The sequence below is a fragment of the Botryllus schlosseri genome, chromosome 13 (assembly GCF_051294905.1).
Source record: "Botryllus schlosseri isolate E-star chromosome 13, Bs_hap1, whole genome shotgun sequence".
Taxonomy (NCBI): domain Eukaryota; kingdom Metazoa; phylum Chordata; class Ascidiacea; order Stolidobranchia; family Styelidae; genus Botryllus; species Botryllus schlosseri.
The window spans coordinates 14,800,455-14,822,405 of NC_137248.1; the positions used below are offsets into that span (position 1 = coordinate 14,800,455).

Genomic DNA, 21,951 nt, shown 5'->3' on the forward strand with positions numbered 1-21,951 from the left:
CAGAGTATTAGTTTGGTACCTGACTAGCCAAGATGACGGCAGGAATACCCAACCAGAAGCAGCAGCATACCATGTTGATGATTGAACATATCATCTTATCCGGTACATTGGGGGTACCCTGCGAACGAAAAATAGACCTAATATTAATGTAAAACGCCTCGGTATAGAAACATGAGTTTTCTTTATATTTTACTATCCCTCTGATGAATTTCTGGGGTTGCCTATCAAAGTTTACAAGCCCAAGGTCAAGAAGTATGAAAAAAATTGTGGTTGTTTGTTTGTATTCTTGGTGTTTCGACTGTACAGTGGTCAATAATTGGTATTGATAAGGGTATTGGTGTAAATTTACACCAGACCAATATTTTATATTATGAAGGCGTAATTGTTACGTTCTCATAATTCATAAATTTTGCGGTCGATGCGATGTGAATTCTTGATCTTATAATATAAGACTTATATAAACACAAAATATAAGTTGATTACCGAACATTAAACGTGTTTAGAGCCTGAAAGTCACAGTTGAGCGTACCATATCATTGCGACATGACGCATATCCGTTTTAAGCTGATGATAAGCGACTCAAGAGTACAGTAATAATAACATTTCAGATCAGCAAACCTGTTCTAACACAAAGTTGCCCATATAAACGGTATGTTTAACGTGACACGCATCGGTGACAGCGAAAGTGAATTTTTATTCTCTAGAAGCTTTTTAGGCTCAACAAATCGCCAGAAATACAAACCATCACTCACCCTGATATTTTCTTGTGCGCACCAACGATTCCCCGGCTGACTCTGCACAGGGAAAAGCGGATATTGGTTATCTTGCAGAACATTATATGTAAAACTGCGGTAGGTGCTGACTGGAAGCCGGGTCGTTGTAGAGCCGCAGTGTGTTTTGAAAATATAAGATCGGAATAATTATCTTACGTTGTCCGATCAGTGTTGGGATGACTCGAGTCAGACTCGAGTCACCTTTTTCGTATGACTTGACTTGACTCGAGTCACTTTGGTAAAATGACTTGACTTGACTTGACTCGGCGTATCAGAAATGTGGATTGACTCGTGACTCGGAGCAAAATTCACGAGTCATTTTCAAGTCATCATTCAATAATTGTGCGTTTTACTGAGTCTCCATTGTTCTCACACGAATAAATTGACCGCAAAGGAAGTGATCGAAGCTTACAGTTTACGTTGTCGTAAACCAAGCAAAGTAAATTAATAGCAAAATGTCTATTTCTGTTCTCTGTTCTTACCTTAACCTGTTTTATTGGAATAGAATTCGAATATAGTCTATATAGTCCTCAGCCATTGGCGCAGGCTCTAATTGTATCATATCAATTTGTGAATGGGTAATGTATTGCGTCTTATCAATTGGTTTCTCTATTCTCTATTGTGGCTGGTAACTATAAACTGAGGCTATGCAATTATATAATAGTTTAGCAGCGCCTTCTTGCGTGTATATTTTACTCTATATTCGTTCATAGGTTCAGAATCAATGACCACTAAATCTTAATTTCAGACCACTAGCAAAATGCAATGACGTAGTCATGCCTCATACTTCGAAAAGGTAACTTGACTTGAATTGTGACTTGACTCATGACTTGACTTGACTTGACTCGACTTGACTCGAGTCACCTCCAAAAATCGGGTGACTTGACTTGACTCGAGTCAACTTCAAAAATCGATTGACTTGACTTGACTCTAGTCAAAATTTGCGATGACTCGAAATGACTCGTGACTCGAAGGTAGTGACGTGATCCCAACACCGATCGGTATTATGCGGATCTGCCGAGCTTAGTTTTACTAGAAATATATCTGGAAAGAGCGTCGTAATTTCCTTACCATATGATCTGGGAAATGCTGAATCGTCGGTTGCTTGACCACGACAAGAGGCTGATTCACAATCGTGTCCTATACATGTTCCTGTTGGTTGGGATCTCGCGGATACTGGTCTTCGGACGGAGGCATTTGACCTGGAGTGTTGCCAGGATGCTGTTGCCGAAGCATTACGTTTTGTTGATTCATGTCGCTTGCCTTTGAATCCGTTCCTAGAGATACTACACGGCTTTAACTATATGTTTGCGTTTACTGGAAAATGTATCACTTTCTTACGATATTGCAAGATCATCCAAGGATAAGTATAGGAAATCTGTAACCCCGAAACGACGAATGTGTGACAGCGTTGTGAGTAATTTATGCAACGACAGGTATATATCAATTATACAATAATCGAGACCTCGAGAAATAAACTATTTGCAGTAACAATTGAGGTCAGCTATTTGGCTATTGTTTCATACGTTTGTCAGAGCGCGTTTCCCGTACTCTTATTAGAAACGCAACGTGACTGTTTCGAAAACGATCGCCGAAGAGTCGATATCAACTTTCAAGACAAGCATGGACTTGAGATATACCGCAGTTGCATGCAAACCTGGTAACCGTTGGTACATGTTCCGTCAACCCCAATGGGTTGCGTGTTTGACTCCAACCGAGGCCGACTCCAGAATCCCTTCCTAAATATTGGGGACAGACTTGGACAACTAGATATTTCTCTCTAGATCAGTGGTTCTCAACCTTTTTGTCTCCGCGGACCCCCTTTTAGACTAGGGTTACCATACGTCCTCTTTTAAGAGGATTTGTCCTCTTTTTTGCTTTTTTGAAAGTATCTTCGGAGGACGCCTCAATGTCCTATTTTTTGAGAATATTGGGTGAATGTACGTGGAAATCACGTGGAGATATAGGAAACCAGCGGCCAAGTAACGGTCCAACGGGTTTTTCGGGCCTTGAGCCAGAAAAATGAAGCTTCCTTTTTTTAGTCAACCAACTGAAAATCTCATATAAAGCCTTCTATTCGGGATTTTTGCCTGGAAGATGCCCTTTTTTTAGCAAACCGACCACAATGTCGGTGAAAATTTATCATTTTCCAAGGATTTTATTCCAGGATTGTAAATCTGAAAATTTTGAAAAAGACTCCTCTTTTCAGATTCCCAAAATATGGTAACCCTACTTCCGACCCTCACGGACCTTCGCGGACCCCCAAGTTTTTGTTTAAATTTAGTCCAATTATCGTGCAACCGTCATATTTTCTGTGCAAATAATTACTGTTGGGTAGTTATAAACAACAACAAAATGACTTATCTTGATATTAATAATCATATCTACATCATATACTATTGATGTGGAAATTGGGTGGACATATAATATTTCAAAGTAAATGATGCAGCTGCATTTCTTCAACACATGTCGTCTTTTCAAATTCAACAGTTTTCTTAGCCGGTACTAGAGCTTTCAGAATTTTTCAAAAGTGTCCTCTTTTCGGATCTCAAAATATGTTAATTCTAGGTTATGATGCTTTCAGCATTGTGTGTCCTTGAGTTAAACCAATACGTGGCCATGCCTTGAAACTCCGCGCCTTCAATTTATATGAACGAATGCCGAAAATCCATTTCCCCAAATGTAATGGCGAATGTAATAAAAAGGGCAACGCTTCCAATGACACCTTTGGGTATGACCGCAACATATATGGCAATTCCACCAAAATGGAAAAACATATTTTTAATGATCATATGAAGTAGAGTCTAGTCATTTTTATCAAGCAGCTCATCTTGAAGGTATTCTGGAATAGGAGTTATCTATATCACAGGAGAAAATTAATTTTTGAAGACATTTCGAAGTCACCTGTCACCCTGATCGGCCTTACTACTCTAACAGCTATTTTTTCCACAAACCCTAACGAAACACATCTAAACAGCAATATATTCGTATCATTAGGCTATTGGCAATTAAAATGAGTCTACACTGTGGGATATATCATCTTAGACGGCCACTATGTTTATGTGAGTCATGAAGTTTTAGCCGTAATGAAGCAGAAACTGCCTCGCGATCCACGTAATATAAAAAATATGAAAATTAGGTTATCAACCATTTTACGAATTTAGAGGTTTCGCAGACCCCCGGTTGAGAACCAATGCTTTAGGTAATAGATAATTCTAGTTGTCTAATTTCACTAAATTTGAGAGAAATGCCAGTAATCTGGTTCTATTCTACTTTGTGAAATCTCTCTATGCTCCAATTCGAATTCTAATCCATCTAATTTTTTGTTTTCCTGAAAATCCCTTTTTCTACGCGGTGTTTTGCCACAAGTTAACAAGAATATTCCTCTCGCGCAATGAAAATCAATTGTTAAGCTGTCATCGTATTACTTATACACCGTACAGTCATAGTAGTTTTTGTGACGAATATTAACCATGCTGAAATAGAGGCCTGTAGTCTGAGAACACCCCTCTATAGTTTTGATCACACACAGAACAGCAGCGAAGAAAAGAGATAGTTAACACAGGCTTATTCACTTTCATGTCCTCAACTACATCAGGAAAAAGAAGAATATTACGTCAGATCGGACCGAAGAAATTATATTAGAGGATGGCGTGGAAAGAGCAGGGACTGTTGTGATGTTACAGACTATGAGAAAATCGTTTTCGTCATCTCAAAGCTGCTGCGCGAGAACTCATCAACTCCACCGGAAAGAGTTTTCATCCATGTAGACACCGGAAGGAGTTTGCTGCCATGCAGGTGAACTGTATAGTGCGAACCGAACCACGATTCGTGAACAGACGATAACCATTGTCATGCTTATGCGAATGGGCTCTGATGTGATATGAACTGAACTTGAATTTTGCTGTATTTACCTCACATTCGGAATTTTATTCAATTTATAAGTTCAGTAATTCTAATCATTATACATGTTGAAAAACAACAGTGCTGCTCTACTTTTAATCTAATTTGGATGAAACTGTGCAACTCTAATTCTAATTCTAATTTAATTTGGAAAAGCTGACATGTTTTAGTGTTCCATGTCTGGTTGGATGTTTATCTATATAGCCTCCGCCTCGCTATCTGATCCGCATAAGCGGTGTCTAAAAAAAAGAGAACTGAGCCGTCCCCTTGACTTAACTCTTGAGCTACGTACAAAGTACGGAGCATACTTTGAGCACAATTATAAGCAGGCATTCCAGTCATAATTCTCTGCATGCTTACTCAAATATAACCTCGAAGCCCTCTACATATCTAATCTGATACTTTAATTATAGTGACTACTGGCTATGATGCATTGTGTTTCATCGTAGAAGTCCTCATTTCTATCTCAAACTATTAGTGTAGGCTACTATGCGCTGATATCTAAATAAATTTGTAAATTGTGCAGCTTTGAAGTTTGAAATATGTTTCCTAATCTCCATGCATCGTACCAGGTGTAATAGGATAGTTTTTCTGATACCAATCTGACCCGCTTCATTCCAGAGTTCAAGCTCCTGGATTTCATCATCACTGTCGCGTGACAATCTAAGGGTTGAAAATCATGACAAATCGGCGAGGAAGGCGAAAGAATGAGATGAGCCCGACCGTGGACTCAACATTTGTGATGAGAATTCCATGAAACTCCAATTACTATCACTCGCTGCATCACGGTGTTAGTAGCAACGGATATTCAAAATAAACTACAATAAACCCTGTATTGCTATAAATCAAACTGATTTTCGAGAATTAGGGCTGGCATGTCACGTTGATTTGGTTGTGAGTGATAAATTCACTCAGTTCCATCATTGCTATACGCTCAGTTAGACACTCATCGAGCTAAACCGAGATCTCGCGCACTTATTTGAGAGTGGGCTGCACCGGCCGCAAATTATATTTGTGTAGGCTATGTGTAACACCATCGTTGTATTTGGTGATTATAAATTGACTCAAAATTGAAAAATTTGACTGCCCTTCACTTTACTCGAGTCTCTTCAACAATTTGCGGAACGCAGCTTATTAACGACGACGTTGAAATGGGCAAATGCGCAAATGCTTTGTTTAGCATTGTGTTATTTGCAGGTCCTTGAAAGCGCAACTGTCGGAAGTTTTAGTACTTTGAACGTGTTTGCTAGTGGTAAGTTTAACTAGCACTTTTAGTGTTATATGGAGATACCCCTTAATATCAATCCCGTTGATGTCAATCATTCATAAAATGATGGTTATTGCGGGCAAAGCTCACAACAGAGAGTGACTAAATATTCACTAACGCATTAATTCTTACACTTTTTCAGACGTGCCCCCTGACGATCGTAAAAAATTTCGACTACCTTTATCGTCATATAAAAAATATCGAAAAGAGCAACCAGAAATTTGCCCCCCAATGCATTGTTCGATGCCAAAGAAGGTACATATTTAGGCGATTTTGGTGTCTATAATCTCTTCTATTTTCGGCCTTGGGCATGACTCGAACGTACCCGACCATAAGCATAATCAAAAACCAATGGCGCGGGCGGCACGCCATTCAAACTTGGCCATTCTTAACGGCAAAAACAATTTGGCTTTTCGGGTCGCAGGTGTGAGGCAAGAGATTAATTCAACTGATTACTTTTACCTGCCATAAAATTCGTTTCTTGCGAGTGGTATTCTATAAACTGTGTCCTGATTTAATTTACTAGTAGTGGCTACCTCAAGTTCTAAGCCACTTTGATGCAAATCCTTGCTTCTTAGATTCAAAAGGCATATTACATGACATATGACATATGACATGACATTATAAGGAAATATCTTAACCCGCCGTAACTCTGTGTCTTTCTGCGCACTCTGCACAGATGCTTGACAAACAGACCATAAAAGCATCAGCTAGCACATGAACATTCATGCATTCATCAGCTAATTCTCATTCACATATATCTTCTGATCCGTGCAAGTTCCGGTATCAGTCACAATGTAGAATCGGTGTATGGATTGGGTGACGTTACTATGACATTTAAAATGAGAATATAATTAGGAATATTGCCGCTGTTGAAGCTTGGAAGTTTCAGCACAAATTATTTCAGCACAAACTACACTTATTAAGACTTGGTTAAATTTATTTCTCTCGGGCAACTTCGCCCCCCTCCGATGCTCTCACGCCCCCCAACGGATGCGAGCTCCTTAGTTTGAGAGCCACTGCACTAACGAAAAGCTGAAACATTTCTAATAATGTAGTTTTTTTAGATTGCAGGGTGCATGCAAGTTTAGTGATGATTAGGGCAAGTTTTTGCAACGTTTGCAACTTTTGTTAACAGCTTCCAACTTCGTCCTAGATACTCATAATGTATGTACAATGATGTTTAAGCTGTTTAGACGGATTTTATAGTTAAACTTTTTGTAACTTTTCTTTCTATCTATTCTAATGGTTCTATTCTCTTTGATTTGCATAACAACGAGTTCTATGATGGGTTGGCTGCATCTCACTGTGTTATCAATGACACAATGGCTTGCAAGCAAGAAGTTTAACTATACCCACGCCAACCATGACCATATCCGAAAAATATGTAAATAGTTCGCTTCAGTAATTCTTTCGTTTAAATTTGAAATAGTTTCTCATTTCACGGACGCCCAGGCGAGACCGCCGAAAATTACATGCTCAATGGGTCACCTTATTCAGGCTATTGATTTTGTTAAAGTCGCCAATAATGAGTTTTCCGCAACACCTTGGGACAAATTTGTAGACCAAGGGGGTTTGGGGTAAGTTATTGACTTGTTTTAGGGGGAGGGGTTATCGCTATGCTGTTTTTTTTTTGGGGGGGGGATATTATTCCTGTATAGCGTGATTTTCTTGCTGTGTACCGAAGAAAAAATATCATTTTGGCGGTCTCGCCAGAATGTCCATGAAATGGTAAAGTAATAAATTTGACAGCTCTTCAGGAACTAGTTTATACAACAGAACCTTTCGCGTATCTCATACCCTACTAATTCAACAAAAATTATAAATGCAACTTTTTACTGTAACTTTTGTCAAAATTAAGTGCGACTTTCTCGCGATTTTAGTGCAACAAAAACTTGCCCTAATGATGATTTTCCATCGCTGCGAGCACCATGCAGGGACTTGTCCGAAGTTTAAGTTGAAGAAATTTCAACCAAAGATGTTACGCAAGCGTGAAAAATTCAAATAAATGAAAAAAGTTCATAGTGCAGAACCCGCCAAGGTTCATTTGCAAACGCGAACCTCCAGATTTCTGAGGACTAAACAGGACGCGAACGTGAACCTCATGTTCACACCATATCTAGTATATATCAGTGTTGGGATCAAGTCACTGCCTTCGAGTCACGAGTCATTTCGAGTCATTGCACATTTTGACTCGAGTCAAGTCAAGTCAATCGATTTTCGAAGGTGACTCGAGTCAAGTCAAGTCACTCGATTTTTGGAGGTGACTCGAGTCAAGTCGAGTCAAGTCAAGTCAAGTCACGAGTCAAGTCACAATTCAAGTCAAGTTGTCTTTTCAAAGTATGAGGCATGATTACGTCATTGCATTATGCTGTAGCTGTTTGAAAAACAGGTTGAGTGGTCAATGGTCATTGATTTTAAACCGATGAACGAATATAGAGTTAAATATACACGCAAGAAGGCGCTGTATCGCTCACATATACGTAGAACTGCTAAACTACGTTAGTTGCATAGCCTCTGTTTATAGTTACCAGTCAAAATGGAGAAACGAATTATTAAGATGCCATACATTACCCATTTACAAATTGATATGATACAATTCGAGCCTGCGCCAACGGTTGAGAACTATGTAAACTATATTCGAATTCAATTTCAATAAAACATGAGGTTTGGTTAAGGTAAGAACAGAGGACAGAAATAGACATTTTGCTATTAAATTACTTTACTATACTAGTTTACGACAACGTAAGCTGTAAGCTTAGATCACTTCGTTTGCGGTCAATTTATTGGTGAGAAAACAATGGACTCTCTCGGCCATTTACTGATTGGTCGCTCTCACGACTTACGCCAGCGTTTCGCGAACAATCCGAACATATGCAAGATCAGTGATTTTTATCGACACCGATTACTTGATGACTTGAAATTGACTCGTAAAATTTACTTCGAGTCACGAGTCAATCCGCATTTTTGAAGCGCCGAGTCAAGTCAAGTCAAGTCATTTTTGCAAAGTGACTCGAGTCAAGTCAAGTCATTCGAAAAAGATGACTCGAGTCTGACTCGAGTCAAGTCAAGACTCGAGTCATCCCAACACTGGTATATATATGCAGTACACCATTCCCACTTTGCGATCAATTTATGACCATAACAAATATTATTTACCGGGTATACGTCCTAGAACTTGTCCATTTTACGATTGAGAAGACTACGTGCGACCGTTGCATTTATTAATTCATTCAATTTCATACGTTACTGTTGATCTCAATAACTCAATAAAAACCTCATAGGCCAAAATAGAATGAAGACAATACGAGGATTAAGAACTTGATTTGAATTGTCCATGGCGCAATCATCTCGGACGTATGCGTAACGAGTTTGTGGATTTAATTACTTAGTTTACGGCAGAATGGTCCTCGGACATGATAACATGTCACCCTTCACCCTGCGACAATTGGGCATGCAGCACTTCAGCATGTGGGCAAATTTGGAGTTTGGATCTTGTATGATTTAGATCAGTGGTTCCCACCGTGAGCTGTATCTTCCCCAGCAGTGGGCGATTTTGAGAAACAAGAGACGAATATATTAAAGGGGTAATAGGGAGCGATGCAGGGGAATAGGATAGCTGGTTACGTCATTCTCGAACGAGAAACTACACCGGTACGGTACTTACTACTAACAGACCTTCGACGTTGGGCAAGCAAATTTGATTTATTTTTGACATCATTCGAAAAGATATTCTGTCGTAGAAGATATGTTATCCGACCGGATTATACGGTAGCAGTTGAAAACAGGAATAAACTACTTTATGCAAATTGCACGAACAGTCCAAGCATAGTGTCTAGATTGGAAACAATGTTAATCATGATACATTTTCATCTACCTTTAAATCCCTATCCACGTTCTTCTATTAAGACTCTAAAACAGTGGTTCTCAAGCTTTTTTAGGCACCCCTTCCTTTATGATAGTGAAAAATTTCCGTGCCCCCCTTATCATAATATTACAAAATAATAAAAGTGTAACAAGAATGCTAGCAATCCCAACGGATAGTTTGATGACATGGCAGGTTCTGGCTCTTGATGAGAGAATTCTGAAATATGAAAATCGGAGAATACACATAGCAAAAACGATATGCGGTGATGAATCGCGCCTAGCGCGAAAAAAAATTCAATAAACTTCGGCTTCGTGCCACTTTTCTGATGCCTTAACGCCCCGCAGTTCAAGAACCACTGCACTGAAATGTATATGCAATAGTACAAAGCTTGTTTGCGTGGTCGCTGCCCAGGGTTATAATGACTCGAGTCATGACTCGACTCGAGTCCGACTCGAGTCACGATTTTCTGATGACTCGAGTTGACTCGAGTAATTTTCTCAAAATACGGAAATGACTCGACTCGACTCGAGTCAATCCGTGCATTGACTCGACTTGGACTCGAGTCATTGCGCATGACTCGAACCAAGTCATGTGACTCGAGATCCAGATGGCCAAGAACGACATTTCATTGTAATTTCGAAGAGAAATAAAGTAACCCCACTCTTGGGATTTCGTCTATTGGTACTGGTTCTTGAAAATGCGACCAGAAACTGCTAAAAGTGAGGAAAATGAGTATAATATAAATGCGAACCATTCGATATCACCAAACAGAGTAATAAAAAGTGGATTTAGGAAGAATATAACTATAAAAGTGAGATTGACTTGTGACTCGGAGCCTTGTGACTTGGTTACAACCCTGTCGCTGCCTTCGAGCAGTGTGCAACCTAAATAGTCTTTATGTTGAGCAAAGCTTGTCGCTTTTCTGAACTTCGCCCTCTCTTGATTGAGTGTTTCGTGTTTTGTCATAAGATCGACTTTACTCAATATCCGGTGACATGCTCGGCAAAAACTAAAAGGACGGGTTTACCCCTGACTCCAGTATATAAATATTTACTACTCTAATCTAAACCTAAACCTTCTTTGAATTTCAGTTTTCGGGTTTCTTTTTTATCATGTCCGTTATTCCTTTATGGGTGATAGATATGATGAGTCGTAGCCTATATTAATTGCGCGCACTGATTGACTTGTTTTACGAATTAGGGATTTCGAAACGTAACACGTAACACGTAACAATTTGAAACACATGCCGTATAATCTGCAATGTGACATTGTCACAGTGACAATAGCAATAGGTTTTTTAACTAAACTACATGGGAAGAATGAATTCTTGTTACTTCAATCGCTACTCATACTTTGCCACATTGCCCCTATTTTGAATCTGGACTACGAATGCGGGGTAGGCTTAGTAGGCAACGTAATCCTGGCATATTAATGAACAGGCTTCAAAGAAAACGAATTTTCTGTTCATTTGAAACAGCCTATGGTTTTAGTCACTAAAAAAGCAGGTTTTTTGTTTTGAATTCCAAGCAACCTTTCGCGGGCCGCACAGAATGGCTTCGCGGGCCGCAATTTGCCCAGGTCTGTCCTAGAGCCTCTCAAAGTCAGCTTCGAATTTTGCATGGTATTTGAGTTTGACATTGTGATGCAACAGTGTTTTCTGGCTTTCTTTTCAGCTTCAGTCTCGTTTTGCCAGACAGAATTGTTGCGTCACAAAGCCAAACTAGATCACAATGCAAAGTTCGAGGCTGATTTTTGGGGGTTCCAGGGCCATGAGCTGAATAATAATAATGTTTTCGTAATCAGTTTAGCAGAAGTTTTCCATCGATACCCGTTTTATAGAATTTAGCGCTTGGCAAGTCGGTCAAAAATGGCCGTAAAGGTGCCTTTGGTCAAATTGAAAGTATGACGTAACATAAATGCAGTGAGCCGTTCAGTGACGCTGAGTCTCCTTCTCCTCCCAATTTAGGACAGTATGTCCAAGGCATTGCTGGAAGCTATTTGCAGTAAGCAATACTTTCATTGGCAGTGGCATTCAATAAAAGGACACATATTTCAGCAGGGAAATGCGGTATCGTAGTGATTAATTTATCTGCGATTGACTAGGTGTCGGTCAGTTGTGATGAGCTTTGCGGGCACAAAAACCGCTTTATCGATGAAACGAAAAAACAGCTTAATAAATTAACCAGTGGTGTAGTCACGATCCCTTCATATCAAATATGGGTTGGGTGTCAGTTATATCTTTTTAATCAGATTAGTAATCCCCTCATCCATCATTGCACGGCCCATCAGTAGTTATATAGATCGGTCAACCGGTGGCAGGGGTTCTTATGGGCGGGGTCGCATGCTAACGAGAAACCGGGGGTGGCATGCTAACGTTTTCGTCTTATGGCGGGGGTGGCATGCTAACGTTTTCGTCTTATGGCGGGGGTGGCATGCTAACGTTTTCGTCTTATGGCGGGGTGGCATGCTAACGTTTTCGTCTTATGGATGCGGTCGCATGATAACGCGAAACTCGTGGTGACATGCTAACGTTTTCGGGTATAGGCGGCGGTCCCATGCTAACGTGAAAACTCGTGGTGACATGCTAATGTTTTTTGGTATACGTGCGGCGACATGCTAACGACGATAAATGTGTCTGTCATGTATTCTTACGGGATCTGTGGTGACTCGCCATGTGTTCTTATGGGTGCGGTCGTGATGCGCACTTTCAACCATCTCTCGCGTGGTGTTGAATAGTCACCAACAATAACCGCACAAACGGAAACGTGGCTTGCAAGAGGATTTACGCAGTGCGTGCGACAGACGGCGATTCGAATATCAACAATAGTCGCGTTCGCAAACTAACACTTCAAAAAGATGTGAAATATTTGTAAAATCCTACGATCGCTCACAAGATACCACTTCCGTCATATCGATCTATCACTCAATACACAACCGAAGTTGAATTATAATTGAATGCGCAAATTTATCACCTCGACATCAAAATTCGAAAACAACAACTTGATGCTTTATGTTCTCACTCTAATTTCGTGATAAGTGTAATAAGTGTCGAATAACAGATACACTACCGGCGAGACTTGAATACCAACAAATTGTCACTTATTTCTATGCTAGCCGTAATCCTTTGTGAAGTTAACGCTTATTCAAAAAGGTGTGAAATAGTTTGCAAAACCCCGCGATCACTGACAAGATAATGTCTCGGACATACCCATCTTTCACGACTTGGTGTCATAGCCATACCGATCGCTCACGCGGTGAAATTTTAGTAATCAGTTTGTCACAGAACTAGATTTCACTGGTAAGATTTAATAAATACCGACTATCAGAACCATCAGTGTGGGTAACTTGAATAGCAACAAATTGTCACTTATTTCCGACGGGAAATTCACTAAACCGCAGTACATTGTGTGATTTTGAAAAACAGATGTTTGCGCTTGCGTTTTGATATGTGCGACCCACTAACTACATCCGTTTTGCGAACACGGCTTGTTGCGAGGATTACGCGCGCACCCTATATTTCGAATGACCTGCGCGCTGAATTTTTTCCTGTGCAGCTGTTTCGTGCTACAGTATACTGGACTATCGTATGGATTATTACACTAATCAAGTCAGTGCGAAATAGTTTGCTAAATCTAGTAATCAGTCGCATGGTGTTACTTTAGTAATTAGTTTACCATAGAACCGGCGTAACCGGTGATTCGAATACCGACAAATTTTCACTTATTTCTGACCCAACCCTAATCCTCTGTGAAGTTGACGCTTATTCAAAAAGGTGTGAAATAATTGTAAAATCCTAATCCGAAACCGATTATTTTGACTTTGGCGTAGTGTGCATTGAAATAGGATTGACAAACATGACTAGCAACTTCCCCACAGTCCCGTTTCGATATTATACACACATTGATTCGAAACAAGTAATGTAACATTACAACTCTATTCCCGATCCAGCTTTCCGTTTGTCAAAGAGACATTTTAACATCTTACCATACTCAAAAGAATTATTCACAACATTAACAAGTGTTTAAAATCTAGTTTTCACTTACTTGGCTATATCAGTACAACTCGCAAACTTGAATTAATTCATCTGGTTGTATTCATAGGACCGATAATTTTTATCCAACTGTATACAGGTCGTTATACTACTCTGTAAGACAGACTATTTACTAATCGGTGCATATACGATTTGACTTGGGCATATTATATTTTGAGTATACGAGATTTGAGTGTCAGAACAATAACTGAGAATTAAATTATCACAATTGAATCCATATACGACAGCGTGAATTAAATTATCACAATTGAATCCATATACGACAGCGTAAAAGATATTGGGATGTCAGCATCTCTTTACGGTTATAGTTACAACCACATTACCTAATTTACCCGACCAACTCGTCATGAGCATTCCCGAAATCAACACAAACATGACTACTGACTTGAGTCAACCACAAAACAGCATCAAGTTTTAAATCCACTTGTAGCTTACGGCTTATTTGAATGCGGGTTATGTTTTGTTGTAATTGAGTGTACGGAAATAGTATTACGTCTCGACATCTCACCATCTTACCATACTCAAAGAGTCAACCAAGAAAACATTGTCAAGTAAATCCGTTTGTAACTTACCCAACCAACTCAAACAGTATCAGTATGAAAAACAGCCAAACATACACGAATCCATACAATCACTAAAACCTAAAATCCATAACAAGCTTGGTTGTATTCATATCCCTACACATCTTTTTTTATTCAGCTTGAAAAGTCGTTACTATTCTGTAAGATAGAGGAATTACTACGCGGTATATTCTGCAAGACAAACTAATTACTACTCGGTATATTTTGTAAGACAAAAGTAATTACTTCTCAGTGTCGGCGACTTGAGATTAACATAATATGTTTGAGTATACGAGATTTGAAAGTCCGACCAACGTAGTTGAGAATTCATTTCTTACAATCGAACAATGGTGTTATATTCAAAGTTATCATGCTGTGAACATAAGATTGACACATTGATTTGACATATGAGATTTGTAATAGTTGATCATTACTTTATTATTAAATTATTTGCGTTAATTAGACCCGGCGTTGTGGTAAATGTTATGACAGCAACAAACTTTTCAGTACCAATGTTATTAACATATTAAGCTGTAAAACTATGTATGTCTGAAATGTTCTTGATAGGAAAATTACTCCACCTTGGTAAAAATCACTCTGCGTATTGCGGATATCAGAAAATATTTCCAGTACCCAAGACTAAAGATGAAACGACAATTTCGTTTGCTGATTAACAACCGGTACAATACTTTATCATCATAATCCGCGGTGAGAATTGAAACACTTTCGCGCATTACCCGGTGTCAAGATATCACACTAGGTGAATTGACATACCGCCGCTTGAATAATACCTAATCCGTTCGCACCATTTCACATACTTTGATCATTACAAAAGTAAATTGTGATATGTTTGTTAGATGCATTCAATTCAACTAGAAGTGTCTGGTACACAACAATCGTAATATCGAAAAAGTACTTGCCACACTGTTATTTGCTAAACGTGTTTTGCATTGTTGTTCATTTGTAGTATTGATTGTTTTTGAACCCCCAAATAATAATTCCCGACATGAAACCAAGCCGCTGAAAGTCGTTACCATCACGAAGATACAATGTGCACGATGTTTGTCAAATGTGTCCTACCTGGCCAACAGAAAACAATTTTCACTCACTCGAAATGAAACCAATGTGATGGTCTCCATTCGATATTTTGTTTGTGTCAAATACTTTGCAATGAACACATTTGCGTGGTTGAGCTTTGCCATCATCAAGCTGTCATTTGTATCGTTTAATTAACCGACATTTAGCGATTGGTGAACATACCGAACGATACACAGTCACTTGGAAATACTCCGTTGATCGTAATTTCCATCATCATAATAATCGAAGTACAATTGTTTCGAATCGCTAGAGTGGTTGAGCTTTACATCATCAGACTGCCATCTGTACATCAAGAATACATCCGACTTGTAACTGGGTCGTTTACCTAACCGAGTTGTATGCACAGTTTGATATTTAGCGATTGCAGAACATACCATTTCGAAATACTGCGTCGATCTCAATTCCTTTGTCGTGATAATCGAAGTATATTTGTTTCGATTTCATAAAAACCAACTTTTCTATGACATGATAAATTTTTGAAAAGTTATACTTAGAAGGTTGGTGCATATCGCGAAAAATAATATACCACCCATATTGATATTGCTACTCCATTGATCGGTATTTTCACGCGAGTCGATTTTCAAATGAGTAAAATTTATTACATGAGTTTCTCCGCTTAATGTAAATGAAAACTCAGTCGTCTTTTAACATCACAAAGACATTGATAAAAAGTAAGCAATCAAACACAACACTTTGTACGACACTAATTATTGTTCCACACATCTCATTTCATACTAAGTGTATACGAAAGATATTCATGATGCACGAAAATATTCGCTCATGCTACAAACCTGTACAATGATTGGTGGTGTAAGGCCAGCACAATTGTGGTATCCATCCGAGTTTAGTTAACACAAATTTATTACAACAGAGCCACGCAAACTTTCGTGAAAGAAAAGCATACTCACTTTCAGAGGGTTATGTCAATGCCATAGCAGTAAATCAAAAATATTCCTAACCCTTTGCACACCGGTGACAAATCATACAACAAACATTTTTTGTGAGTCGAATTGTTGTTCAGTGGCAAGTCTACCTGTTGAAAAGTGCATTAAAACAACACAGTCACAATTCAATTAAAACCACGAATCTATTTTCATTTCGTCACATACAGAAAAATAAATTTTCTTTCCCCAACACATACTTGTAACCAATCGCTTTCATTAAACACACAACTCCATAAAAGTATTTACTTTCTACAACATAGACATTCCGATGTAGTCAAGAAATATTAAAACGGACACGACACGACTGAATGTAAGGGGATAGAAGTCTATCGCATCGATTTACATGTGGTCTTCGCTACGGTTTCAAAAAACGAATCATCTATTTTGCATTGGTCGAGACCGAGGGAGCCAGTTACATGTATTCGCGGTAATGATTTTTCTTGTCATATGCGAATGATAGGTTTGCTACTCCGACAAATCAAATCAACAAACAACAACAATCTTCTGACGATCATAATAGCAATTTCATTTGCCACCCCTTCGTAATTGTACACGCACGAAAAGTATATTGTACAACTCGGCAACTACGTTTAACAAGACCAATCACACTACCAGCGTTGAACACAAGATACCTACCCAAGTCAAAAATATCATACGGGTTTGGACAACTGACGTTTACCTGTGTAAAATTATCATTTTCACTTGGCGATCTATCCTTTCCTAGAGTAACAAACCCTTGTCGTTTACAAATCTATTTTTTTTTTCCTACAGCAAAAAACTATTTTCACTTGGAAAAATACTTTTACCTAGGGTAACTAATCATTTTCTTTTAAAAATATATTTTCTCCCTGGGTAACAAACCCTTTTCGTTTGGAAAACTATCATTTACCTGAGTACCAATACCGTTTTCACTTGGCAGTCCGTCGTTTACCTGGCTAAACATATCATTTTCACTTGGAAATCTATTTTTTCCCAGAGTAAGAAACCTTTTTCACTTTGAAATCTATTTTTCCCTGGGTAACAAACCTTTTTCACTTGGAAATATATTTTTTCCCCAGGTAACAAACCTTTTTCGCTTGGAAATATATTTTTCCCTGGGTTACAAACCTTTTTCACTTGGTGGTCCGTCGTTTACCTGAGTAAAAATATCATTTTCCTTTGGGGGATCTGGCGTTTACCCAGTGTAACAATACATTTTCTCTTGGTCATCTAGCTTTTCCTAGAGTAGCAAAACCATTTTCATTTTGAAATCTGACAAACACACCTGACAATTTGATATTTTTGTATATTGTTACAACGGATAGCGACAAAATATACACCAACAACAACTCCAATACATTTGTGTAATCGCATATTCACTTGTGCTGATGCAACCCATCAATATCATCGGTTACCCGCATGCAATATCCTCTTGTACACCGAAATGCATGTTTTGGAAAATTGGACAATAGGCTTCGATAGTTCTGTGATGTCCGGGTTCGTGCTTTGGATTTTCCAGAGTCAAAATGTTTGACAAAAACACCTCCTCGACGATGGTTGGTATGTGGATAACGGGGTTCGGAAGACGGTTGGATTTATGTCACCCATCGCGATAACAATTCCAGGTCGAGTTTTCCCCCCGCATGTTTACTATATTGTGTCTTTATTGGTCAATGTATGTCTCGACATTCAGTTTGAAATCGGAAACCCTGATAAAGTATGTAACCGGATCCGGATATCAACTCTGAATCGATAAACCAATGAACAATATTCAAAGTAAACATGTTACATTCCACGAAAAAATACCATCCAGACATACGTCGCGCTTGTTTGCCCACAACAGTATACGCGTAAATGGAGGTGTGTGACATTGCATGCAATGTGTTGGTATACAAACATCGGGGAGTAAGCCTTCGATCCACAGACATTATCATAGCCGGTAATTTTGATGCAGATCGAATGTCACCCGATAACAATACCAATAAGCCACATTGCAATGACTCTGAGTCAATCTGAAGCATGACATACAGACACACATACATGGAACCGAACCGTAACATGGGTTATTCGCACGACGGTGAAAGTGAACTATACAGCATATACCAATAGAGCGTTCACAGTCAAATATGCGAACCATGCACAATCATATACCCAGATTTTTGTTGGATACGTACGAAACCAATAAATCGATACATTTCTGTTCCTTCTACATCAATAATACAAGCGTCATTCCAATGCATCGCTCGAATGTGAGGTTCGTCGGGTGTAAAATCCATGTCAAATAACACCAAAGTGTGCTTTCCGTGTTTTATTATTTCCACCGACGCTTCTTGTCTGTGTCGTAACACTATGGTGCGGGGAGTTGAAAAACGGTGGATTGTGAAACGGATTGACATTGTCAACTGAATCGACGTCAATAGCCTTGTGGTGATACCGTTTCAAAATGCTCCGATATGACGAGACCAACCCCGATCTCTTGTGGTGACGACCGTTTCGAAACCGGACGAACTGGACCCTTACCATGATGTGTTTTATGATTGTGTGTGAAATCGCGAGGTAGCGTTCTATTGCGGTGTACGATTGCAGTCTTCATTCCACAGAAACATACCTTATTGGTCCGACATTTGCACGATATTTATCCGGAGTCGTTATGTGGGAGTAGCGACATCCATTGATCGTGACTGAAAGACTGATCGCAATCATTTCGAGCACCGTACTTCGATAGTTCACCTAGATCAAACGCTGTAGTCTCAGCAGAAAACTTCGGACAACACGAGTGATATTGACTGATGTATCCAATTGATCTGGGTGGTCCGTCTACAGATAGGGTCATGACTATCTTGTAATGTTACAACACGATAACACCATCGAATAAATCAGTGAACGGTATCGAAATATCGATGTAATAGCGCGGACTCAGAGTCATTGCAATGTGGCTTATTGGTATTGTTATCGGGTGACATTCGATCTGCATCAAAATTACCGGCTATGATAATGTCTGTGGATCGAAGGCTTACTCCCCGATGTTTGTATACCAACACATTGCATGCAATGTCACACACCTCCATTTACGCGTATACTGTTGTGGGCAAACAAGCGCGACGTATGTCTGGATGGTATTTTTTCGTGGAATGTAACATGTTTACTTTGAATATTGTTCATTGGTTTATCGATTCAGAGTTGATATCCGGATCCGGTTACATACTTTATCAGGGTTTCCGATTTCAAACTGAATGTCGAGACATACATTGACCAATAAAGACACAATATAGTAAACATGCGGGGGGAAAACTCGACCTGGAATTGTTATCGCGATGGGTGACATAAATCCAACCGTCTTCCGAACCCCGTTATCCACATACCAACCATCGTCGAGGAGGTGTTTTTGTCAAACATTTTGACTCTGGAAAATCCAAAGCACGAACCCGGACATCACAGAACTATCGAAGCCTATTGTCCAATTTTCCAAAACATGCATTTCGGTGTACAAGAGGATATTGCATGCGGGTAACCGATGATATTGATGGGTTGCATCAGCACAAGTGAATATGCGATTACACAAATGTATTGGAGTTGTTGTTGGTGTATATTTTGTCGCTATCCGTTGTAACAATATACAAAAATATCAAATTGTCAGGTGTGTTTGTCAGATTTCAAAATGAAAATGGTTTTGTTACTCTAGGAAAAGCTAGATGACCAAGAGAAAATGTATTGTTACACTGGGTAAACGCCAGATCCCCCAAAGGAAAATGATATTTTTACTCAGGTAAACGACGGACCACCAAGTGAAAAAGGTTTGTAACCCAGGGAAAAATATATTTCCAAGCGAAAAAGGTTTGTTACCTGGGGAAAAAATATATTTCCAAGTGAAAAAGGTTTGTTACCCAGGGAAAAATAGATTTCAAAGTGAAAAAGGTTTCTTACTCTGGGAAAAAATAGATTTCCAAGTGAAAATGATATGTTTAGCCAGGTAAACGACGGACTGCCAAGTGAAAACGGTATTGGTACTCAGGTAAATGATAGTTTTCCAAACGAAAAGGGTTTGTTACCCAGGGAGAAAATATATTTTTAAAAGAAAATGATTAGTTACCCTAGGTAAAAGTATTTTTCCAAGTGAAAATAGTTTTTTGCTGTAGGAAAAAAAAATAGATTTGTAAACGACAAGGGTTTGTTACTCTAGGAAAGGATAGATCGCCAAGTGAAAATGATAATTTTACACAGGTAAACGTCAGTTGTCCAAACCCGTATGATATTTTTGACTTGGGTAGGTATCTTGTGTTCAACGCTGGTAGTGTGATTGGTCTTGTTAAACGTAGTTGCCGAGTTGTACAATATACTTTTCGTGCGTGTACAATTACGAAGGGGTGGCAAATGAAATTGCTATTATGATCGTCAGAAGATTGTTGTTGTTTGTTGATTTGATTTGTCGGAGTAGCAAACCTATCATTCGCATATGACAAGAAAAATCATTACCGCGAATACATGTAACTGGCTCCCTCGGTCTCGACCAATGCAAAATAGATGATTCGTTTTTTGAAACCGTAGCGAAGACCACATGTAAATCGATGCGATAGACTTCTATCCCCTTACATTCAGTCGTGTCGTGTCCGTTTTAATATTTCTTGACTACATCGGAATGTCTATGTTGTAGAAAGTAAATACTTTTATGGAGTTGTGTGTTTAATGAAAGCGATTGGTTACAAGTATGTGTTGGGGAAAGAAAATTTATTTTTCTGTATGTGACGAAATGAAAATAGATTCGTGGTTTTAATTGAATTGTGACTGTGTTGTTTTAATGCACTTTTCAACAGGTAGACTTGCCACTGAACAACAATTCGACTCACAAAAAATGTTTGTTGTATGATTTGTCACCGGTGTGCAAAGGGTTAGGAATATTTTTGATTTACTGCTATGGCATTGACATAACCCTCTGAAAGTGAGTATGCTTTTCTTTCACGAAAGTTTGCGTGGCTCTGTTGTAATAAATTTGTGTTAACTAAACTCGGATGGATACCACAATTGTGCTGGCCTTACACCACCAATCATTGTACAGGTTTGTAGCATGAGCGAATATTTTCGTGCATCATGAATATCTTTCGTATACACTTAGTATGAAATGAGATGTGTGGAACAATAATTAGTGTCGTACAAAGTGTTGTGTTTGATTGCTTACTTTTTATCAATGTCTTTGTGATGTTAAAAGACGACTGAGTTTTCATTTACATTAAGCGGAGAAACTCATGTAATAAATTTTACTCATTTGAAAATCGACTCGCGTGAAAATACCGATCAATGGAGTAGCAATATCAATATGGGTGGTATATTATTTTTCGCGATATGCACCAACCTTCTAAGTATAACTTTTCAAAAATTTATCATGTCATAGAAAAGTTGGTTTTTATGAAATCGAAACAAATATACTTCGATTATCACGACAAAGGAATTGAGATCGACGCAGTATTTCGAAATGGTATGTTCTGCAATCGCTAAATATCAAACTGTGCATAC

General features: G+C 38.9%; 4 protein-coding genes across 6 annotated transcripts in view; 2 read left to right on the forward strand and 2 right to left on the reverse strand.

Annotated features, from left to right (window-relative positions):
• LOC145453226 (uncharacterized) overlaps positions 1-21,951 on the forward strand; it is a 555,138-nt gene that overhangs the window by 369,690 nt on the left and 163,497 nt on the right. The gene's annotated exons all lie outside the window — the stretch shown is intronic.
• Positions 1-21,951, reverse strand: part of LOC145453237 (uncharacterized) — a 348,886-nt gene that overhangs the window by 205,784 nt on the left and 121,151 nt on the right. The window lies entirely within an intron of this gene.
• The window catches only part of LOC145453228 (uncharacterized), a 378,716-nt gene that overhangs the window by 76,727 nt on the left and 280,038 nt on the right, over positions 1-21,951 (forward strand). The window lies entirely within an intron of this gene.
• The window catches only part of LOC145453950 (uncharacterized), a 30,104-nt gene that overhangs the window by 3,652 nt on the left and 4,501 nt on the right, over positions 1-21,951 (reverse strand). Inside the window, exons 2-4 of one of the 2 annotated variants that reach the window (XR_013919983.1) lie at positions 1,845-2,050; positions 753-794; positions 20-118 (exon numbers count right to left, since the gene is read on the reverse strand). Coding sequence is in view for 1 of the 2 variants with exons in the window: in XM_080331916.1 (XP_080188042.1) it covers positions 20-118; positions 753-794; positions 1,845-1,847 (144 nt within the window). In the remaining variant the exon portion in view is untranslated. Of the gene's footprint in view, positions 1-19; positions 119-752; positions 795-1,844; positions 2,152-21,951 lie in introns of those variants that run through there. The other variant, XM_080331916.1, reaches the window with a different exon arrangement.